The sequence below is a fragment of the Myotis myotis genome, unplaced genomic scaffold (genome assembly GCF_014108235.1).
Source record: "Myotis myotis isolate mMyoMyo1 unplaced genomic scaffold, mMyoMyo1.p scaffold_m19_p_17, whole genome shotgun sequence".
Taxonomy (NCBI): Eukaryota; Metazoa; Chordata; class Mammalia; order Chiroptera; family Vespertilionidae; genus Myotis; species Myotis myotis.
In genome coordinates, this window is record NW_023416321.1 from 25,111,185 (window position 1) to 25,129,917 (window position 18,733).

At 44.8% G+C, this 18,733-nt stretch overlaps 1 protein-coding gene and 1 long non-coding RNA gene across 11 annotated transcripts in view; both read right to left on the reverse strand.

Annotated features, from left to right (window-relative positions):
- Nucleotides 1-10,428, reverse strand: part of MSI2 (musashi RNA binding protein 2) — a 355,927-nt gene extending 345,499 nt beyond the window's left edge. For 6 of the 9 annotated variants that reach the window (XM_036340471.1, XM_036340468.1, XM_036340473.1 and 3 more), the window contains exons 1-5: nucleotides 10,271-10,428; nucleotides 9,931-9,971; nucleotides 9,521-9,602; nucleotides 8,730-8,814; nucleotides 4,688-4,729 (exon numbers count right to left, since the gene is read on the reverse strand). In XM_036340471.1, the coding sequence (XP_036196364.1) occupies nucleotides 4,688-4,729; nucleotides 8,730-8,814; nucleotides 9,521-9,602; nucleotides 9,931-9,971; nucleotides 10,271-10,332 (312 nt within the window). In that variant the 5' untranslated portion in view covers nucleotides 10,333-10,428. The remainder of the gene's footprint in view (nucleotides 1-4,687; nucleotides 4,730-8,729; nucleotides 8,815-9,520; nucleotides 9,603-9,930; nucleotides 9,972-10,270) is intronic. The other 3 variants (XM_036340474.1, XM_036340470.1, XM_036340475.1) reach the window with 1 other exon arrangement.
- LOC118671739 lies at nucleotides 1,110-4,575 on the reverse strand. Of its 2 annotated transcripts, none has more exons than XR_004972838.1 (4): nucleotides 4,535-4,575; nucleotides 3,834-3,896; nucleotides 2,232-2,571; nucleotides 1,110-1,442 (listed from the first exon to the last, which is right to left on the reverse strand). It is a non-coding gene; the product is annotated as an uncharacterized LOC118671739 (long non-coding RNA). The 2 variants fall into 2 exon arrangements; XR_004972839.1 differs by lacking the exon at nucleotides 4,535-4,575 and adding an exon at nucleotides 4,503-4,517.
- Nucleotides 10,429-18,733: the final 8,305 nt, after the last annotated feature.

Sequence of the window (18,733 nt, forward strand, 5' to 3'; positions counted from 1 at the left end):
AAAACTCACCCCTCGCCCTTGAGAAGCTGCCAAGAAACCGCTCCCCCGGAACAGGAGGTGAGGAACAGGAGGTGCGCGTGGAAAACGCCCGTGCTGCGCTGCACCCATCTGGATGCCTGCTCAACAGAACCTTCCTGGGAACAGAAAAACCTGCCTTCCAGCTCAGCCTTGCCGCAACGTAGCCGTGTGACCGGGCAGCGAACAGAACTTCCCTGGGGGTCAGCCGCCTCCACTGTGAAGAAGGCAGGCGGGGTTCCACTCACGCACTTAACAGTTACCAACCGCCAAACAGCAACAGCCCCTGCCATCAGGGGGCTTCTGTTCCCATTAAGAATTTTCTTAGGGCATTTTCACCATCATATTTTTTTTTTATTTCACAAAAATAATTCAATTAATAATAATATCAGCAGACATATTTGCCAGGTGCCAGACAGAAACTTGCCGCGTTCACCTTGGAAACAGCTCCAGGTGAAGCACTACACGGTCTCTGTTTTAAAGAGAAGGAAACCGAGGCTAGAAGGGGCGTAGGTAACGCGCCTGGGTCACCAGCTGCAACAGAAGGCAACTGGGAAAGGTTATGGCCTCTAAGACTTAAGGAGCAAAATGGGAATACTTTCTTATACACAAGGATAATGAGGGCAGACAGAGCTCTGCCCAGACCCACTCTTGCTGCAAGATCCTAGGCAGTTTCTTGGTTTGTCCTACAAGAAAAAGAACCCACAAGCTTGAGCAAAACTCTTCCAGGCCGCCAGCACATCCGCCCAAAGGGACGGAAGGATATGTGACATGATTGATCCCAATCATCTCCGTTTCTCCAACGGCTTCAAATTAAGTCATCTTTTTAGAGTAGCATGGCCATTTTAATTTTTAAAAAGATAGAGGGGGAAACTCTTACATATTTCACAAAATGAAATCATCATCTGGAGAAATAGGAAGATACAGAACAGACCCATCTTCTTCTGCTCAAAATGCACTTCACTAATTAGCGGCCACTAGTCTCTGAAGAGTCGCCCCTCGACTGGTTAATAAAGCCCCATCGCACTTCACTTGAGACGTGAACATTTACATCGCAAAGGGGATAAATGAACGGCGGGATTCAAAACTCCTCCTTTGGTCGCTCGTTAAAATTCTGGTCAAAACAGGTTTTTATTTATGTGATACATTAAAGAATATTATGACAGTGCTAATACAAAATCTGTTCTTCACTGCCAGGGATTTTCTTTCATCTTAAGTTACAGTTTCTTTCCACTGGTCTTGTTTTAACACCTCCACGGAATATTTCTCTGGCGAGTGTCAGCAAGGAGGGGCGGCCAGAAAGCACTGAAATGAATTGTAACCGAAGCACACGCTGACATATCATCTACAAGCTCCTCACCCAGTCGTCGAGGAGGGGACAGCTCACCTTGCCCCTGGGACCTTAACACACACATGCAGAAGTTTTACTGAAGGGAGATAAACAAGAAATAAATAAGTCTTGACTTAAAGTTCTCTATTCCTGCCAGCGGGTTTTGGCCTCCAACATGAATGAGTCTGAAATCCCTGTGGCTGGGCTCAGATTCTATCAGAAAATAACGGTGGACAAGGAAGGTGCTTTCTCCCCACCCTGCCCCGACTCCCAGCCACCACACACCTTGCCATTTCCCCAGCTGCCTCCCTGGGGTTGAGCAACTCCAGAACCATCTGAAAAGATGCCCCGGGGGTCAGATGGAGAGCTGCTAGCAGACAGTGCCACACAAGGGGATGTTATCATCGGGGTTGGGCTAATCACCCAACCACGGCACCTCAAAGTCCTGAGATGCTGGCTGTGGTTCTGCCCCTCACAGCCTGGTGACCACTCTGCCACCTCCTGCCCCTAACAGAGAGGGGATACAACACTGCCCCTCCCCAGGCCAGCGCACTGGGAGAGGGCCCAGCATGGAGCCAGGTTGCCTGGGTGGGTTCCCGGTAACACTTCTCAACCCACGTGCACTGGGGTTTCCTCATCTATAAAAGAGAGATAGTGCTACTATCCACCTCACAGGACAGAGGTGAAGACAAAAGGAGTTACTATGCATAATGTCCCTCCACAGAGCCTGGCACTTCAACTCATATCGTTACTATTATTACCAGCCCTCTCACGGAATTGGGGTGAGGGGCTAATTACAAAAACAGCAGGTAAAAACAGTAAAGTAAAAACAGCAGGTAACACATAGGTATTACACTGCACCGGGTCTTTTTTTTAAGTACTTTACCTTTAATGATTTATTTAATCCACACAAAAACTCAACAAGATGGGGAAACTGAGGTGCAGGGAAGTTCAACGATTTGCCTGAATTCACAGCTGATGAGTGGCACAGCCGGGATTGAAAGTCAGGCTGTCCAGCTTGATAATATCCATAACAACAAAAATGATTAAACCAACAATAATGGTGGTGGTGGTGGTGGTGGTGATGATGATGAGTTACGAGGCCCTCACCCTGTGCCAGGCTTTTATTCTTCACAACAACTTTCTGAGGGAGATACTGTCATCACTTCCATTTTACAGATGAGCAAATAGACTGAGAGAAGGCAATTTGCTCAATGTCGCAGGACCTGAGATTCAGATGGAGATAATGGATAGGAAAGTCCTTTGTAAAGTGTGTCATAAAAAACAAGGTATTGTTATAAAATCCCTAGAATCCCATGGAAAGATGTCCGTCCCCAACTGGTTTAATGTTTCTTCACATCTAAGTATGGCATTCATCTAAAACATCCCAGGCTCTGGGTTGGTGAGGGTGGCGGGGGGGGGGGGGGGGGGGGGCGTGTAGAATAGGTGTGTGTACACGCTGACAAGTTTAAGAAATATCCTGCCTTGTGTTCAAGTTGAATGCATCATTGAAAAACCAAATGCCATGATATAGTAAAATGAAATATGCCCTAGCTGATATGGCTCAGTTGATTGAGCATCATCCCATGCCCCAAGAGATCACCGGTTCAATTCTCGGTCAGGGCGCATGCCCAGGTTGTGGATTCAATGAGAAGCAACCAATCCACGTATCTCTCTCACATTGATGTTCCTTTCTCTCTCCCTCTCACTTCCTCTCTCTAAAATCAATAAAAACATCTTTTAAAAAGTCTCGGTCTCTAAGAAGCAATTAAAATTGCTAAATCCTTCATCTAATTAAAAAAAAAAAAATACTGCCTTCTTGTAAAAAAATGGGGGGAGGAGCAGGTGGGAGGAGAAAACAAGTCAAACCCATGGTTTGACCAAGTCAGGGATTTTTCCAGTTTCCCTCTAGAGTAATCTGACCCCAGTTCTGGGTGATCAAATGACTAACCTGGAAATTTGAAGATTCATACTTAGGGAAGAAACAGCAAATCTCTCAAACCCAGGAAATGCTGCTTATTCTGGAAGCCTTCTGCAATGTCAAGGGTCACCCAGAGTTCAGAAAGCAACTTTTAAGCAGTTCAGACAGTCCCAAAGTTCGTGCTCAGTACAGAAATAATCGAACTGCTTTGGCTCATTAATTCCTTTTATTCGCTTAACATTAGAAAAAAAAATGCCTTAAAAAAAGTATTCCACTCTATTTACTTAAGGGATTTGTGCTTTCTTAGATAGAAAGGAAGAAAAGTAAGAAAAAAAGGAAAAAGAAGGAAGGGAGGGACGGAGGGAGGGAATCGCATGGCAGAATCAGACCTGAAATTCTCAAAATACCATCCGTAATTCCAACGTTTTCTTCACTAACGTGCAAAACCACTCCTCCCTGTAACACAATCACAAGGTTCCACTTCTGGGAGACCGAGCTTAAAGAAATAAACTGAGTTTGCTAAAGCCACAGCCCGCTTTCTTTATGACCTACAATCAGAAGCTTCACCTTTTCCCCTTTCCTTAAAGAATGCCAAGGCCACAAGGTGCAGATAAAGTCTTTCTTCCAATGCTATACAGGAAAGAAAAAAAGTTTAATGCAAAAGTGCAAATTTAAAGGTAAGCCATAAGCCCTTCACATTTCACCTCAGGCTCGGGCAGCTGTGTTCCCACAGCCACACCTGGCAAGCTCAGTGGAAACGACTAGCGACACACTTCTGAAAAAGCGAAGGCCTATCTCAAGCCTTTAAGCAAGTCTTGTAGCACCACTCGGACAAGCTTACAACATTTGCAGGACTTCTCCGCCCAGGCACCAGCACTTGCAAGAGCAGTAGCAGACCGGGTTTCAAGTGTGCCCTTATTTACCCAGCCAACCCGAAAGCCAGGCATCCACAGACTCCCCAGTCAGATTTAGGGCTCTACGGGTCTACGAAGGTGTTTTTCCTAGAGAGGACAAGCTACTAAAATTCTCCTCCTCTCCATAAACTCCAAGTTGTAAGGCCTCAAAAGAGTACCCTCCAAAAAGGGTCACAAGGAAATGTCCAACTTTTCCTGATATGATCTTGGCAATGCTTAAAAAATGAATAGAACCCTTGCATAGATATTGCACCAGACGGAGCTGTGTCCTCCCCCTAAGGATCAGGCTTGTCCCTGCCCTAGCTGTATGGCCAGAACCCACCTCCGGGTGGCTGACTTGCAGACGCAGGTTACCTCCAAGCGCCTGGCCTCTCACAGCCACGTGCTGTCACCAGGAAGTGTGTGCACCAGGATTCAGTGCTGCATTGCCAGAGCTGTGTTTGAAACCTGGAATCCTTGGCAACCATGTCTGAGTGCTACAATCCTGTTGCCAGTTCTCCTACTTACCTTGGGTTGCGCTCGACGAGGAAATGCAACCTTGGGGTCAATCTAGGAGAAAATGGAAAAGTGGAAGTCAATTGCAATACTTTCAGGAGAGGAGAAAAAATTATGATTAATCACCTAATTATTAATCACTCATTTCTCAGGCTTTGAACCCAGCTTTTAGTAACATCTCGGGCAATCCAGAAAAGTTTTTTAAACTTGGATCCAGACATAATGGTTTCTCCCCAAAAATGCAATAAATATAGCTAGCCTTTCTGAAATGTCCTACCATGTTATTCAATGTGTGATGCTGTTAATGAGCCAGATCTCATGGATTCTTAGGTAGGCCAGGGCCTACAGACACTGAATCATACAGATACTGAACGCATCGATCTAATCTGCAATGCATGGCTGGGAGGAAATGATGGGAACATAATCACTGAAAAAATCATAGCCTGAAAATTAAATGTAAGGCTCTTCCAGCAGTAGCTAGGTGGCATTTCTTCTCCCCGGTGAGAACTGAACAACACAGGAGGGAAGGTGATTCCAAAAACTTTGAAAATCAATGACACCCCAAAACACTCCACAGACATCCAATGCCAGACTCGGCTTGAATTAATTCATACGTTTGTGCAAAAGTATCTAAAATTAACCAAAGGGGCCGCTCATTCTGTAGTTATATCTCAAAAGAAAACAGGTAGTAAAAGCTATGGAGCCTTACTTGGTTCTTAAAAATAATAATAATAATATTAAAACAAAGGAAACACATGAGCTAACATCCACCTGGATTTTAAAAATTACAGAGGGGTTAAAAAAAAAATCGATAAGCAACCTAAACCCAAATAAACATCATCAAGGGGAGAGGGTTAAAAAAATTTTACTAAAGAAAGAAATGAGAACGTAGCATAACAATCAGGGTATTCTCCTGCCCTAACCCCAATCCCAGTGGGAACACATCCTCAACCCTAGATTAGACCACTTACAGAACACGAGTCTCAATCAGGGACTGGCTTTAAAATTCAAACAATCCCCACAGAAGCATTTGAATCTAGTAGGCTGGGGAAAAGGTGTTGAACAGAAAATATGGGTAGGGAAGGGATAAAAAAAGAGTCCCAACGTTGGTTTTCATTAGGTTTCTAAATGTCATGAGTCCCTGGGTGACATCCAATGGGGAGAGTGGCATGGATGTTGCTACCACGTAGTTATTTACAGGCTTTGCCTCTCGGATTAAGGTCCCCCCGCCCCACCCCTTTTAAAATGTAAATCTGAACCTTCATTTCGGTTCTGCCAGGGGGTTAAATAAATAAATAAGAGTAATGCTCTGGGAGAAAGCACCGAGGGAGGAAAAGCACACGACAGATCATTCTTGCTCGCAGACTTCGCATCCCTTAGGGCCCCGGCGGGTAAGACATACAAAGACCGACCACTTTTATGAAAGTGGTTTAAAAACCTAACAAAAGTCTGCAGTGTGTTTGTTTTCTACCTTTCAACATCACCTGAGAAATGAGAGATTAGTTTTCAAACACTAAGAGAGAGAAATCTCTGATCTAGGAAACTATCCTTCCATCAAGATTAACATTACCGCATCTACAGGTGTACTCAGCGCTGACTAGAGCTGTCTACGAGAGAAATACAACAGGTGTGGATTTCCATTCTGTTGACCCAGCGTAAGACAGATACGTCTCTTCTCTTCGTAAACACTCTCAAAGTCTTTTTTTTTTTTTTTTTTTTTTTTTAGCTGACAGGCACACAACTGCAATAATAAGTCATCTTGTTTGTCGGGTAAAAGGTGAGGGACGTGTTAGGGAAGAGGCCAGGAGCTGGAGGGGGCTGGGAGTAGGGAAGAATGGAGCACTAAACAAAAATATCTAAAATTACAAAACTCAAAGCCAATTTGGAATTCCTGCATTGGATGTCGCGATAACAGCGTGTGTTCCACAATGAGAGTTCTTCGGTGTGCTGAGATCTCTAAAGGAGAGGACAGGTCAAGGTAAGCATGGCAAATCCCAACCTTTTGCACATCCCTGTCAACTATTTTTTTAAAACGAACAAAAAAGAAAACTACCAAAAATTAAAACATTAGTTAGTTAGGTTCAGCTCTACTTACTGTAGCTACAGATCCTCTAGGAAAGGACTAGGGTACTATTTTGGATGTGAATGGCCATTACCTAAACAAAGCTTTTAAGGTAACGGTAAACAAGATCCTCTGTTTCCATGTCAATAAACCAACCGCTTCTGCCTCCTGCACTGAACGGTTGAAACAAAGTCAAAAGCTATGTTATACTAAATCACAGGAACTAAAACACGTCTACACACAATTAGGGAGGGGAAACTGCAGGCTTTGCACCTGATAGTGAGGGATATGACACACCAGCTACTGTAGAAACCAAATACTCCTTGGCCTACCCAGGGTGGGGAAAGGGAATGGATAATACATTCCCGAATTTGCTTTGAAATATTTGCCCTCTAATTTTACTAGCTTTTTGAAATGTCTAGCCAAAAATCAAAGAGTAAATAATTCTTCAAATATCCATTATCATCCTACAAACGACTGTCCCTGAAATTATATGTCCTAAAAGGACCAAAAGGCTGGGCCAGAGGCTATGACAAATCCAGTACAATAAAGCAACTTAGAGTGTGTGGAGTCTTATCCAAAGAGGGTAAATTTGCAGTCATTGCAGGCACACCAAAAGTGGCCAGGTTTTTGTTTTATTTTTCTTCTATTTAATCTTCAAGTCCAAATGGACTTGGAGCCCTGGCCGGTTTGGCTCAGTGGATAGAGCGTCAGCCTCCGGACTAAAGGGTCCCGGGCTCGATTCCGATCAAGTGCATCTGCCTGGGGTTGTGGGCTCGATCCCCAGTGTGGGGCTTGCAGGAAGCAGCTGATCAGTGCTTCTCTCTCATCACTGATGTTTCTATTTCTCTCTCCCTCTCCCTTCCTCTCTGAAATCAATAAAAATTTTTTTTTTTTTTTTTTAAAAAGGTACTTGGAATATCATCTCGGTTCCACTCCTTTATTTTAGAGAAGAGGAAAGTGAGGCCTGAGGCAGAGAACAACTTGCCAAAGTTTGAAAGGGGCATCTGGGACTAGCACCCAGTCCCTTGCCTTGTCCCACTACCCCACCAGAGAAGTGAGGCCCAAGTAGCCCAGCACTGCATCCCAATGTCACCTCAGGTCCCCCACTTTGGCAAGATGTATAAAAACTGTGGGAAAATTCTAGAAGATATAAAGGGAAGGGAGGTGAGCACAGAGCCAACACAAGGGTCTAAATAAAACATTACACATACATACACACATACCCCATTAAATGAATTATTCTATACTGATACTCTTTCTTCCCTTCCTCTTCTGACCTCTACCTAGAGACTTCCCCGCCCCTCAACACCAGGCTTCAAAACCTTCTAAATGCTATAAAAGTACCCACACTCAGAATAAAGAATCTGAGAAAGAAAAGGAAAAAAACAAATCACTTTGAAACCCAAGGCCTTATCAGCCTTAGATTTCATGCCATCTGGAGTCAGCCACTGGATGCCCAGTTTGGTCCTGGGAGCGTCTCCTTTCCTTCTCAAACCCCATTCCAAAACCGAAGTGCCCCAGGAGGAACCTGTTGCCTGGACCTGGATTAACGCCCCCTGGATTCTTCCTGACCCCTGGCCCGCCGAGCCAGGAAGCAGGCTGTGCCGTCTGAAAGCCAGTTCCCAGAGCCACAGTTGGTTAAGCGTGCTCTCTGCTCCCTCTCTGCTCCCTCAGCTGACAAAGAAAAGTTGCCTTTGCTCAGTGGTGGAGTTTCTTTGCAGGGTCCCTTGGCCCTGAAAATAGCACCACCACCCCCCTCCGATGGACCCCTCCCCCAAGTCGAGCTTGGCAGCCACTGGGTCAGGCTCCAAAAAGAAAACCCCAAACCCAGCGATGGTAGCAAACTTCAGTGCCAATTCGCAAGCTCTGCTTAAAAGTACCTGGCTCTAAGCACAGAAGCAAAAGAAGGCACTGTCCCTTTAAGTGGGGCTGTCAAGGCTCAGATTGGTCCTGAAAAGGGGCAAACAACAACAAGGAAAAGCAACCTACCGTCTTGGAATCTAACTCATGGTGGGGCTGACCTAATACTTTATCTACACTTGCTGGGTCTGCGAACGTGACGAAACCGAAGCCTCTGAAATGAGACAAAGAGGGAGAAAAACAAACAAGAAAATGTGACACCATTGAAAGCAACAGGGAGCGAGCCCTACGGTAGAACGGGGAGCAAAAGTTCCTCCGCGCCCCCCACAGTCCGCCTCCAATCGCCCTGGGTCTACAGCCCTCCACCTCGCAAGAAGCTACACCAAGGTTAACGGGGGAAGTGGACGGGCAGAGCTGGTGGAGGTAACTTGGGAAAAGCTGGTGCCTCCACTCTTTCGCCACCTCAGTTTCCTCTCCTCCTCCTCCCCTTTCCTTTCTTAACGCTTTGTTTTATTCCGATGAAAACCCGGCACTTAGGAGAGATTCATCCAGCTCCCTAACAGGGGTTTAAGAGTTTGGGGAGCTGGGAGTGGGAAGAAGCATTAAAAAAAAAAAAAAAAAAAAAAAAACTACGTGGAAAGTGAATGAAGCTGAATGTCATTTTAAACAGGAGAAAAAGAAGCGCCGGGGAAATGACTTAAAGACGGAGAGCTGGGGATCTGTATAACCAGGCAGAGTTCAAGCCCCAATTTACAATAACCTTTGAGGTTATGGGGACGGGGGTGGAATAGAGCAACGTTCGAAACCAGCCACATGCCTGAGCCCCATTCTAAATCCGCTTAGCTACTTAAGACGCCTCCAAAAATAACACTTAAACTTTGTTCTAAAATAAAGGCAAAATCCAGAAGGGAATGGTTTACCTGGAGCGTTTCGTAGTGGGATCTCTCATGACCATACATTCTCTAATTTCTCCAAATTTGCTAAAATAGTCTCTAAGGCTATCTGTAGAGAGAGAAAGAGAGAGATGGGGGTGGGGGGAGAAGGTGTGGGGGAAAAAAAGCAATGCAAATTTTGATCAAGGACAAAAACCAAAAGTAGTTTTCTGTTGTTATTCTGTTTTGTTTTTGCGTTTTTTGCACACGCGGGGGAAATTCGGCAACAGAGGTCGCATAGAGGGCTCAGAAAGGATTTGCTATTTAAAAAAATAACCTTGCACAGGAGAAGTGGGGAGCCAATGGCGGGGGGGGGGGTGCTCCTACACTGGGATAACAAAGAGCAATAAAGAAGCCAAGAAGGGGGGGACCCAGGCGTCCCCCCCTCCCTCCCTTACCTGGTGAGGTCTGCCAGCTCAGTCCACCGATAAACATTTTACTAGAGGGAGAAAACATAACAGAAGTGAGCACCGATGTCAGATCGGCCATTTTGACGTGTAACTTACAAAAGCTAAAAGGAAAGCGGGGGGGAGCGTTCAAGCGAGAGCCGGGAGGTGGGGTGGGGGAGAAGGTGACGGCGAAATGCAATCCAAAGGTGTGTAACTTCCACGGGGGGAGGGGGGCGCGCGGGAGGGGCGGGGGGGGCGCGGGAGATGCCGGGCTCCGCGCACCGCCGTCCCCGCCGCTGCAAGGAGAGCGAGCCCGAGGCGGCGTGGTGGGCAGCGGCTGGAAACTTACCCGGGGTCGTGCTGGGAGTCGTTGGCGCTGCCCGAGGTGCCTTGGCTCCCATTTGCCTCCATATCTGAGCCCCCCCGCCCCCCCACCCCCAAAAAACCGAGCCCCACAGCGATCGGAGCGGAGCGGCGGCCGACTCCGAGCCCCGAGATCTCCCGCTCCCTCCTGCCCCTCCTCCTCCTCCCCCCCGCCCGGGCTCCTCCGAATCTCTCTGCGAGCGGCGGAGCCGGGGCAGCGGCGGAGCCGTCACACGTGGGATCGGCTTAGCTCAGCCCTGCTGCTCGCACACCCCCCCCCCGTCCCCGCCCCCCCAGCCCATCCCCACCTCTCCCCCTCCTCCTCCCCACCCCCCTCTCCTCCTCCTCCCCCCTCCTCCCCGGCGCACGTGGGGCGGAGTTCTATAACGTCGTGTAACCAATGCCGGTGACGTCACGCACCCCGGTGCAGCCCCCGCCTGCCCGCGCGCGCACAGGCGGCACCCCCCCACACCCCGCGGCCAGACCCACGGGGGCGGCGCACGAACCCCGCGGCCTGAGGGGGCCCCGCCTCCGGGCGGGCCGGGGCGCTGGGCGTGAGGAGCGCACCCCGACTTCCCTGGATCACATGGGCTGCGAGGAAAGGGTGGATCGGAGAAGGGGGAGGCGCGGGAAGCTAGCGGCCGATCCTCAGTCGGACAGGGGAGAAGACGACCCCCACCCCCGCTAGTTCGGCCTCTCCATTCAAGTTCACTGGCCGTGGCCGCTGGGATCCGGGGATGGCACCAGGCGCCCGCCCGGTTCTGCGCCCTTTTTCCAGCCACCGCGCAGAAATTTAGGTCAAGGACGTCGGGATCAAACCCAAACCCTGGCTCTCCTTGGGCGGCCCCCGAGATCTCCCAGGATCCGGGGGCTTCTGGGTGGCCGAGACCCTCTCGCACAAACACCAGCCACAAGTTTTATTTTCCTTTCGCGCTGAAGTTCTCTCTGGCTCTCGCTCCACACCGGCAAGTCTTTGCGCCGCTCCCCGCCCTTCCCCGGCAGAGGTACGAATCCGTGCCCGGGAAAGGTTATTTTGGAACTTTGAGAAACTGACTCGATTCCAGTGGTGAGAAAGCGTCGAAGAAAGGGTTTCCACGTTAATCATACAGCGTTTTAAAAAATAATAAAATAGGTTTATAGGGGTCAAGGTCAAATGATTGAGATTCAAAGCAAAATTTTGTATATAGTAAAAAAATTAGTTTTGAAGGGTTTCTGGGATGACTGGGAAGGGTAGTTATTTTAGGAAATTCCTCTCCCAACCTTTCCATAGTATGCTTGCGATTAACATAGCCCAAGACTCCCCACCATCTGGGGAGGTAGCTGAGGGTAGCTTCAGACACCCCCATTTCACTCCTCTCACCCGTTACCTGCCACCTTAGGTGTGGTGCAGCTGCAGGATCTGGCACATAGTAGGTGCTTAATACCGACTTCATCCCTTCCTCACTGAAAATTCTAAAAAGATGTTTGTAGTTTCCCAGAGGCACCTCACACTTTTCCAGCAGATTCCAGGCTGGCCAAATTCAGGCTGGATCAATTTATAGGGTATTTAAAACCATTATCCTTATTGTTTTAAATTATTACAATACCCTGACTTAATATAGCATGAGGGGCAACAAAGCTGTGGTTCACCGAACACTCAGACTAGTGTTAACCATGAATCGATGCCCAGTAAACACTTTTCCATTAAATGTCATAGGATTAGGACACAATGAAATACACTCAACACCAAAACTACCAAACCCACTGTGGGTCTTGGAAAAGTGAAAGATTTGGAAAATCTCAACACCAGCCAAAGCTTGTATGACCAGACTCTCTTAACTCCCTGTCTCCTAAACTGAGATAATTTCTCCCGGTCGGGATTGATGGGTTGAGAAGAGGGACTGAAATAAGCAAATGTAAAAGTCCCCTTTTCACTGTAAACCTAGAAGGGTCGTGCTTATTATCAATCATTACTTCACATGACTTTCAGAAGGCGCTTCAAAGCTTTATACCACAAGCCCAAGCATTTTCCGTAACTTCAAGCTGCTTCCCAAATCATATAGGGTCTCACATGTGGAAGAGCCTGTTGCTATTACAGTAATTGTCTTTTATTATTCTCAATAACAAGTGCAGACCACAGAGCTAAAAGGATTGTGTTTGGGATGTTTATGCTAGAACTGCCGACCATCAGAGGTAGAAAGGCCTTTCCTGACCCAACCCCCTCATTTTACATCAGGGTCCCAGAGAAGTTAAGCTCACCAGGCCGTACCCTGCCCCCGCCAGTCAGTTCTTAAAAGGGGTTCTGGCCACCAGTGCAATGCCCTTTGGCTCTGCTGCCTGCATATTTATTCTGTCCTTCACGAGGCAAGAGTAGGGTGTCCTTGTTCCCTGTTGTGGACCTGCACAAGCTGACAGTGAACTGAATTAAAAGCCTGAGAGGGGCTAGCACTGTAGTTACAAAGTCATTGAGAAAGAAATAGATTTTTTTTTATCTCCATTACTACATTGTTTTTACTTGTTTATTTTTAATTTATATGCAGTAACATATTTGCTCTTTGTATTCTATAATTCTATAAGTTTTAGCAAATACCTAGAGTTGGGTAACCACCACCATAATCAAGATCCAGAAGACTGTCATTGTCCCCCAAAATTACCTCCTGCTGTCCCTTTCACTGCATGGATTATAATAGGTTGTTATTATTATTATTATTAAGCATTTCTTCTCCAGTTCACTCATTGTAGCTCCTGGGTCAGAAGAACTACAGAAGCACGATGTCAGTCTCACCCTGAAAATCTCGACAGCTCATGATACTGTTGGACACTCCCTTCTTGTAACTCGCTCTTCCCTTGACACCCTTGGTGCCCACATTCTCCTGGCTCTCCTCCTCTCTCCCCAGCCGCTCCTTCTCTCTTTGCCCGGACTCCTCCTCTTTCCTTTCAATATTAGTGTTCATCCTCAACCCCCAGCTTCATACCCTCTTCTGGGTGAGCTCCTCTGAGATGGGTTTAAATACCATTTACGTGCCGCTGCCCCTCAAAATCTTCAGCCTGACCTCCCCACTGAGCTCTAGGTTCCAGTTAATTTCCTATTCAACATCTGGACTTAGCCTTCCTAAAGGTCCCCAAACTCAACATGTCCAAACCTTGCTTTCCCCCCCCGTAAATCTGAACCTCTTTTAAGGTTCCTTCTATCATCCTAGAGACAAGGTTGACCCCTTCCCATGTGCAATCCATCATGAAAGTCTGTAGTATGTGGTATTTAGGTCTTCCTACATATCTCTCAAATTCATCTTTCCAGTTACTGCATCCCAGATCTTCCACTTGAACCCCTGCAATAGCCTCCTAAACATTCTTCCCACACCCGTTTTTAGTCCAGTAATATGTCTAGAAAGCTTTCCCTAACCTTTCTGACCAGGTCAGATACCCTTTAGTATGTACTGTTATTATCCTGCCAGAATGTCCTCTATGTACCTTACTCTGTGTGATCATTTGCTTTATTGCTCATCTCCTCCCTCAAGCCCTAAGCTCTCCGTTTATTAGCACAGTGCCTGTTGGTGCATGGTGGACACTCAATAAATATTTGTTGAATGACTGAAAGGATGAATGAATGAATGAATGAATGTCAACATCTAATTTCATTGTAGGATTTTGTTTTTATCCATGTCATGAGTCAAATTGGCTGTAATTTTCCCTTCTCGTATTGCCTTTGTCTGGTTATACTGGCCTCATAAAATGAACTGGTAAATGTTCTTTATTTTTCCATTTTCTGGAACAGTGTGTATAAAATTGGAATTATGTGTTCCTTGACTGTTTGGTAGAACTTGCCGGTAAAATGTCTGGCTCTGGTATAAACATTTCCTAGGCTGATTTTTAACTACTGATTCCATTTCTTTAATAGTTATGAATCTCTTTGGGTTTTATACTTCAAGTCAATTTTTACACATTAAATTTTTCAAGGAAATTACCCATACCATCTTGGTTTTCACATTTATTGACAAAATGCAGTTCATAGTTTTCTCAATGTATTTTCTCTGCTGCATCTATCCATATCCATTTTTTCATTCCAAATATTATTGTATATGTATCTTCCCTTTTCTGAGTCAGTTGTGCCAGAGATCTCCCTTTTTTAACTGGTGTTTTTTCCCTACTTTCTACTAGTGTTTTCAAAGAATCAACTTTTAGCTTAACACTGTTTTCTGTTTCATTAATTTTTGCTTTTATATATTATTAACATATCTCATGTTCTTATATATAAGAACATATACCATATATTAGATATAGAGTATTATTAATATATACCATATATTATTTTCTTCCTTCTGTTCTCTTTGGGTTTGTTCTGTTGCCTTTTTAAAAGTTTCTTGAATTGGCGGCTTAAAGTAATTGTCAGCCTTCTCATTTTTTTTTTAATGTTTTTATTTATTTCAGAGAGAGGAACGGAAAGATAGAAACATCAATGATGAGAGAGAATCATCTATCGGCTGCCTCCCGCACGCCCCCTACTGGGGATATAGCCCCCAACCCGGACATGTGCCCTGACCAGGGATCAAATCGTGACCTCCTGGTTCATGGGTCAATGCTCAACCACTGAGCACACCAGCCGGCCTCATTTTTTAATTTTGACATTTAAGGCTACATGTTTCACTCTGGGTACTACTCAAACTACATCTCACAAAATATATAGAATTTTTATTGTCATTCCAGGCAAAGAATATTTAGATATCAAATATGATTTTTTTCTTTGGTTCACTATGTGTTTACATTTCTAAACATAAGGGTTTTTTTGTTTTGATTTTTAGTTATTTATGTCTAACAATTGAATTCAGGCCAGAGAAAGTGGTCTGTATGAAGCAAATTCTTTGTTACCTGTTGAAGCTTGCTCTAGTAAATGGTCAGTTTTTCATAAATATTCTATATGGTTTTGAAAAGAATGTGTATCCCTTAATTGTTAAGTGTAGCCTCCTATATGGGCCTATTAAATCAAGCTTATTAATAATGTTATCCAGATTTTCTATAGCCTTACTAATATTTTGACTGTTTGATCTATCATTTTTATAGTGATATATAAGAATCTCCTTACCTGACTGAATTTGCCAATTTCTCCCCTAAATCTCTCAAATTTTTCTGGAGGGAAAAATTATTTTTAAAATATGGTAAGGTACATCAAAAAGAGCTATTAAAACCCATGACTGTGCATTTTTCTCATTTTTACATTTTATTTCTCTTTCTGCTTTATGCATTTTGAGGCTATGCTATTAGGTATATACAAGCTTAGATTTATTATGTTTTCTGAGTGAACTGTTTAATATATGCACAGATAATATTTAAATCTAGTGCTTTTTGCTTTAAAGTCTATACCTGCAATAAATATAACCACTCACACTTCTAGTTAGCATTTGCCTGGCATATCTTTTTTCATCCTTTTACTTTCAACCTTACTATCTATGTCTTAAATTTTTAATTGAGTCTCTTGTAAACAACATATAGCTGAGTATTGGTTTTTTATTTACTTCATTGGCTGGAAGTTTAGTCCATTTACATTTAATGTGATAGCTGACATATTTTTAATATATTTTTTATTTCAGAGAGGAAGGGGGAGAGAGAAACATCGATGAGAGAAAATTATTTATTAGCTGCTTCCTGCATACCCCCTACTGGGGATCGAGCCTGCAACCTAAGCCTGCATTTGGGCATATGCCCTTGACCAGAATTGAACCTAGGACCCTTTAGTCCACAGGCCGACGCTCTATCAACTGAGCCAAACCAGCTAGGGCGATGGCTGATATTTTTAATGGAACTTAGGGACACAAGAATTTATTAATCAGAATCTCTGGCATAAATATACTGTCATCATTGGGTATATTCATGGCCTTGTTCTATTTTTTGATATTATGAATACCTGTAAACCTACTCAACTAGTGAACTAAAACAGTAACAATGACTTACAATTACTTATGTGCTCCTCCCCATCTGTTCCCCCTTCTGAAGTAACCACCAATCTCAATCTTGTATATATTACTCTTTGGCTTTAAAAAAAGTTATATCAAGTTTTTATCACACTCTTGTTTTAAAATTTTATGAATAATTTGAGGCTTTAGTTTTATTCAGTTGGTAGTATTAAGATTCAACTAGATTGTTGCGTCTGGTTGAGGTTCATTATTTTTCATAGTTGTATAGTATTTCATTGTATGACTATGCCACAGTTTAGTTTGTCCATTCAACTGTCATAGGCTTTTGGGTTGTTCCAATGTTTTGCTTTTATGAGCAGAGCTGTCATGATCATTCTTCTCTGCAGTATGTGGGCAAGAATCTCTCTTTGGAGTGACTACCGGTTCGTAAGATATGTGACTGTAAAACTTTACAAGATAATGCTAAACTATTTTCCAAAGTGCTCTTCCAATTTGTACTCCCACTAGCAATGTATAAAAGGGCCTATTGATCTACTGATTTCTGACATATTTAACTTGTCCTCTTTCTCATCTTGCACCTTACATTTATTCTTTCTCTATAAGTTTTTTGCTCACTTCCTTTCTTCTCTTCTTTTGAATTGATCAAGAATTTTTTTGTTTCCCTTTCCTCTTTCACTAATTCGGAAGTTGTAAGTTCTATTTCTATTTTTTTAGTGATTACAATTTTTAATATGTACATTTGATCCAATCCCCCCTAAAACAACAATAAACTAAGAATGATCCAACTTCAACTACATGCTCCCTTTTACATGTTACTATTGCTTATTTTAGACCCTCCTGGGTTTTGCACCCCTAAATTTAATCACTGTTGTCATTTTAGTTTTATATAATCATTGTTCAGATGTACACGTTTACCATATTATTCACCTTTGTTTCTAGCATACTATTCCTTTTTTTCTAGGTACCAGTCTTTTCCCTTGAAACATATCTTTCAATAATTCTTTCAGGGAAGGTATGTGAGTGAATGCTTTCTCCATTAATATAAAATTGTCTTATTCCACTCTTATACTCCAGTGATGATTTCTCTCGGCACAGAATTCTAAATTGAAAGTTCTTTTACCCTCAGCACATTTTTACTGTCTTCTTGTGTCTCTATTTATTGCTGAGACACTTGCTGTCAGTCTAAATGTCATTCCTTTGTAGGTAATCTGCCTTTTTGTTCTGGTTTTAAGGTTTTTCTCTTTGTCTTTGGCTCCCTGCATTCTTACCATGCTGTGGTCAGGTATGAAGTTCTTTTCATTTACCTGGTTCAAGATTCATTGTACATCCAAAATTTCAGGATTCCTGGTGTGTGTGTTTTTAATCAAATCTGGAAAACGTTTAGTCATTGTCTCTATAAATCCTGTCTCCCTTGCTTTCTTTCAGTTTTCTCCTTCTGCTACTCGTAGTAGGTGCATAATGCACCTTCTCCCTCTGTGCAACACATTCTGAACCTTTCTCCCAGACTTTCCTTCACTTTGTCTCTCTCTGCTGTTTCCTGGGCAATTTCCTCAGGTCCACTTGCAGTGTTTCCTTCAGCTATGTCTAATCTGCTGTGTAACTCTCCACTGAGCATTTCATTTCAATGATTATATGTGTGATTTCTAGAAGTTGTATTTAGTTCCCTTTCATACTTACCTTCTTTTTTCTGTCAGGTTCTTACTGAGACATGATCATCAAAGGGCTCCTGGGGAAACTGAGGCAGGAGATGGCATTTCTGCATGGGTGAGGGAAGGCACTAACCCAAGGGCCCTGCTCCTTGCTCCCGAACTTCACACTGAGAACTCTCAGAAGGCTTTCTGTGTGAAAAACTGGGAGATCAAGGCAGGAAGACCTTTCCACCCATCCTGGGATTGGGGACAGGCCATGCTGCCCAGCAATCTTAATCAGAGGACCTGCACCCGCTTGGCACGTGCGCGATGCCTTCCATACTGTGCCCAAGGCAGACATTACTAATCAATCCTGCTCTGTCCCCGATTCAGGGGCAGGCCTTGAAAACTCCAACACCCGGAGCAGCAGGTGGAGCTCCCCTGCCTGTGTGCTGGGCTTGTCCGCTACTCAGCACCTTCTAGGAAGCTTGTCACAGTCCTGGCCCAAGACGCTACAGGTATGTTTGGGGGGATGGATGGACTAGAGACCACCTTTTGGTCAGTGACCAGAGATTGGGCCCTCAGGTCCTCTTTCCACCCTCTCTATCCACATCTGTCGGGTTAGCAGGCCTGGTCTGAGAGCAGGGAGGACCCAAGCTCTGGTCGGGGCCCAGGTCCCGGGCTCAGGGTGGTGCAGGCCCCAGGGGGGGCGGGGGCAGGTCTCTGGTGGCCTGAGCAGCTGGGGCCCTGCCCATAGGCCCATCAATAGATCCCCTTTACTCTCTTGTTGTTGGGGTCAAAGGGAGATTTCAGGTGAGCCCAGGCAGGGTAGGCCACCCCCATCCTCTCCAGGCTATAGTCCCCACTCTTCAAGAAGTCCGGGGAGACCAGGTGCCTGGCGGCTGGCACCAGCTTGTGGGTGGAGAAGGGAAA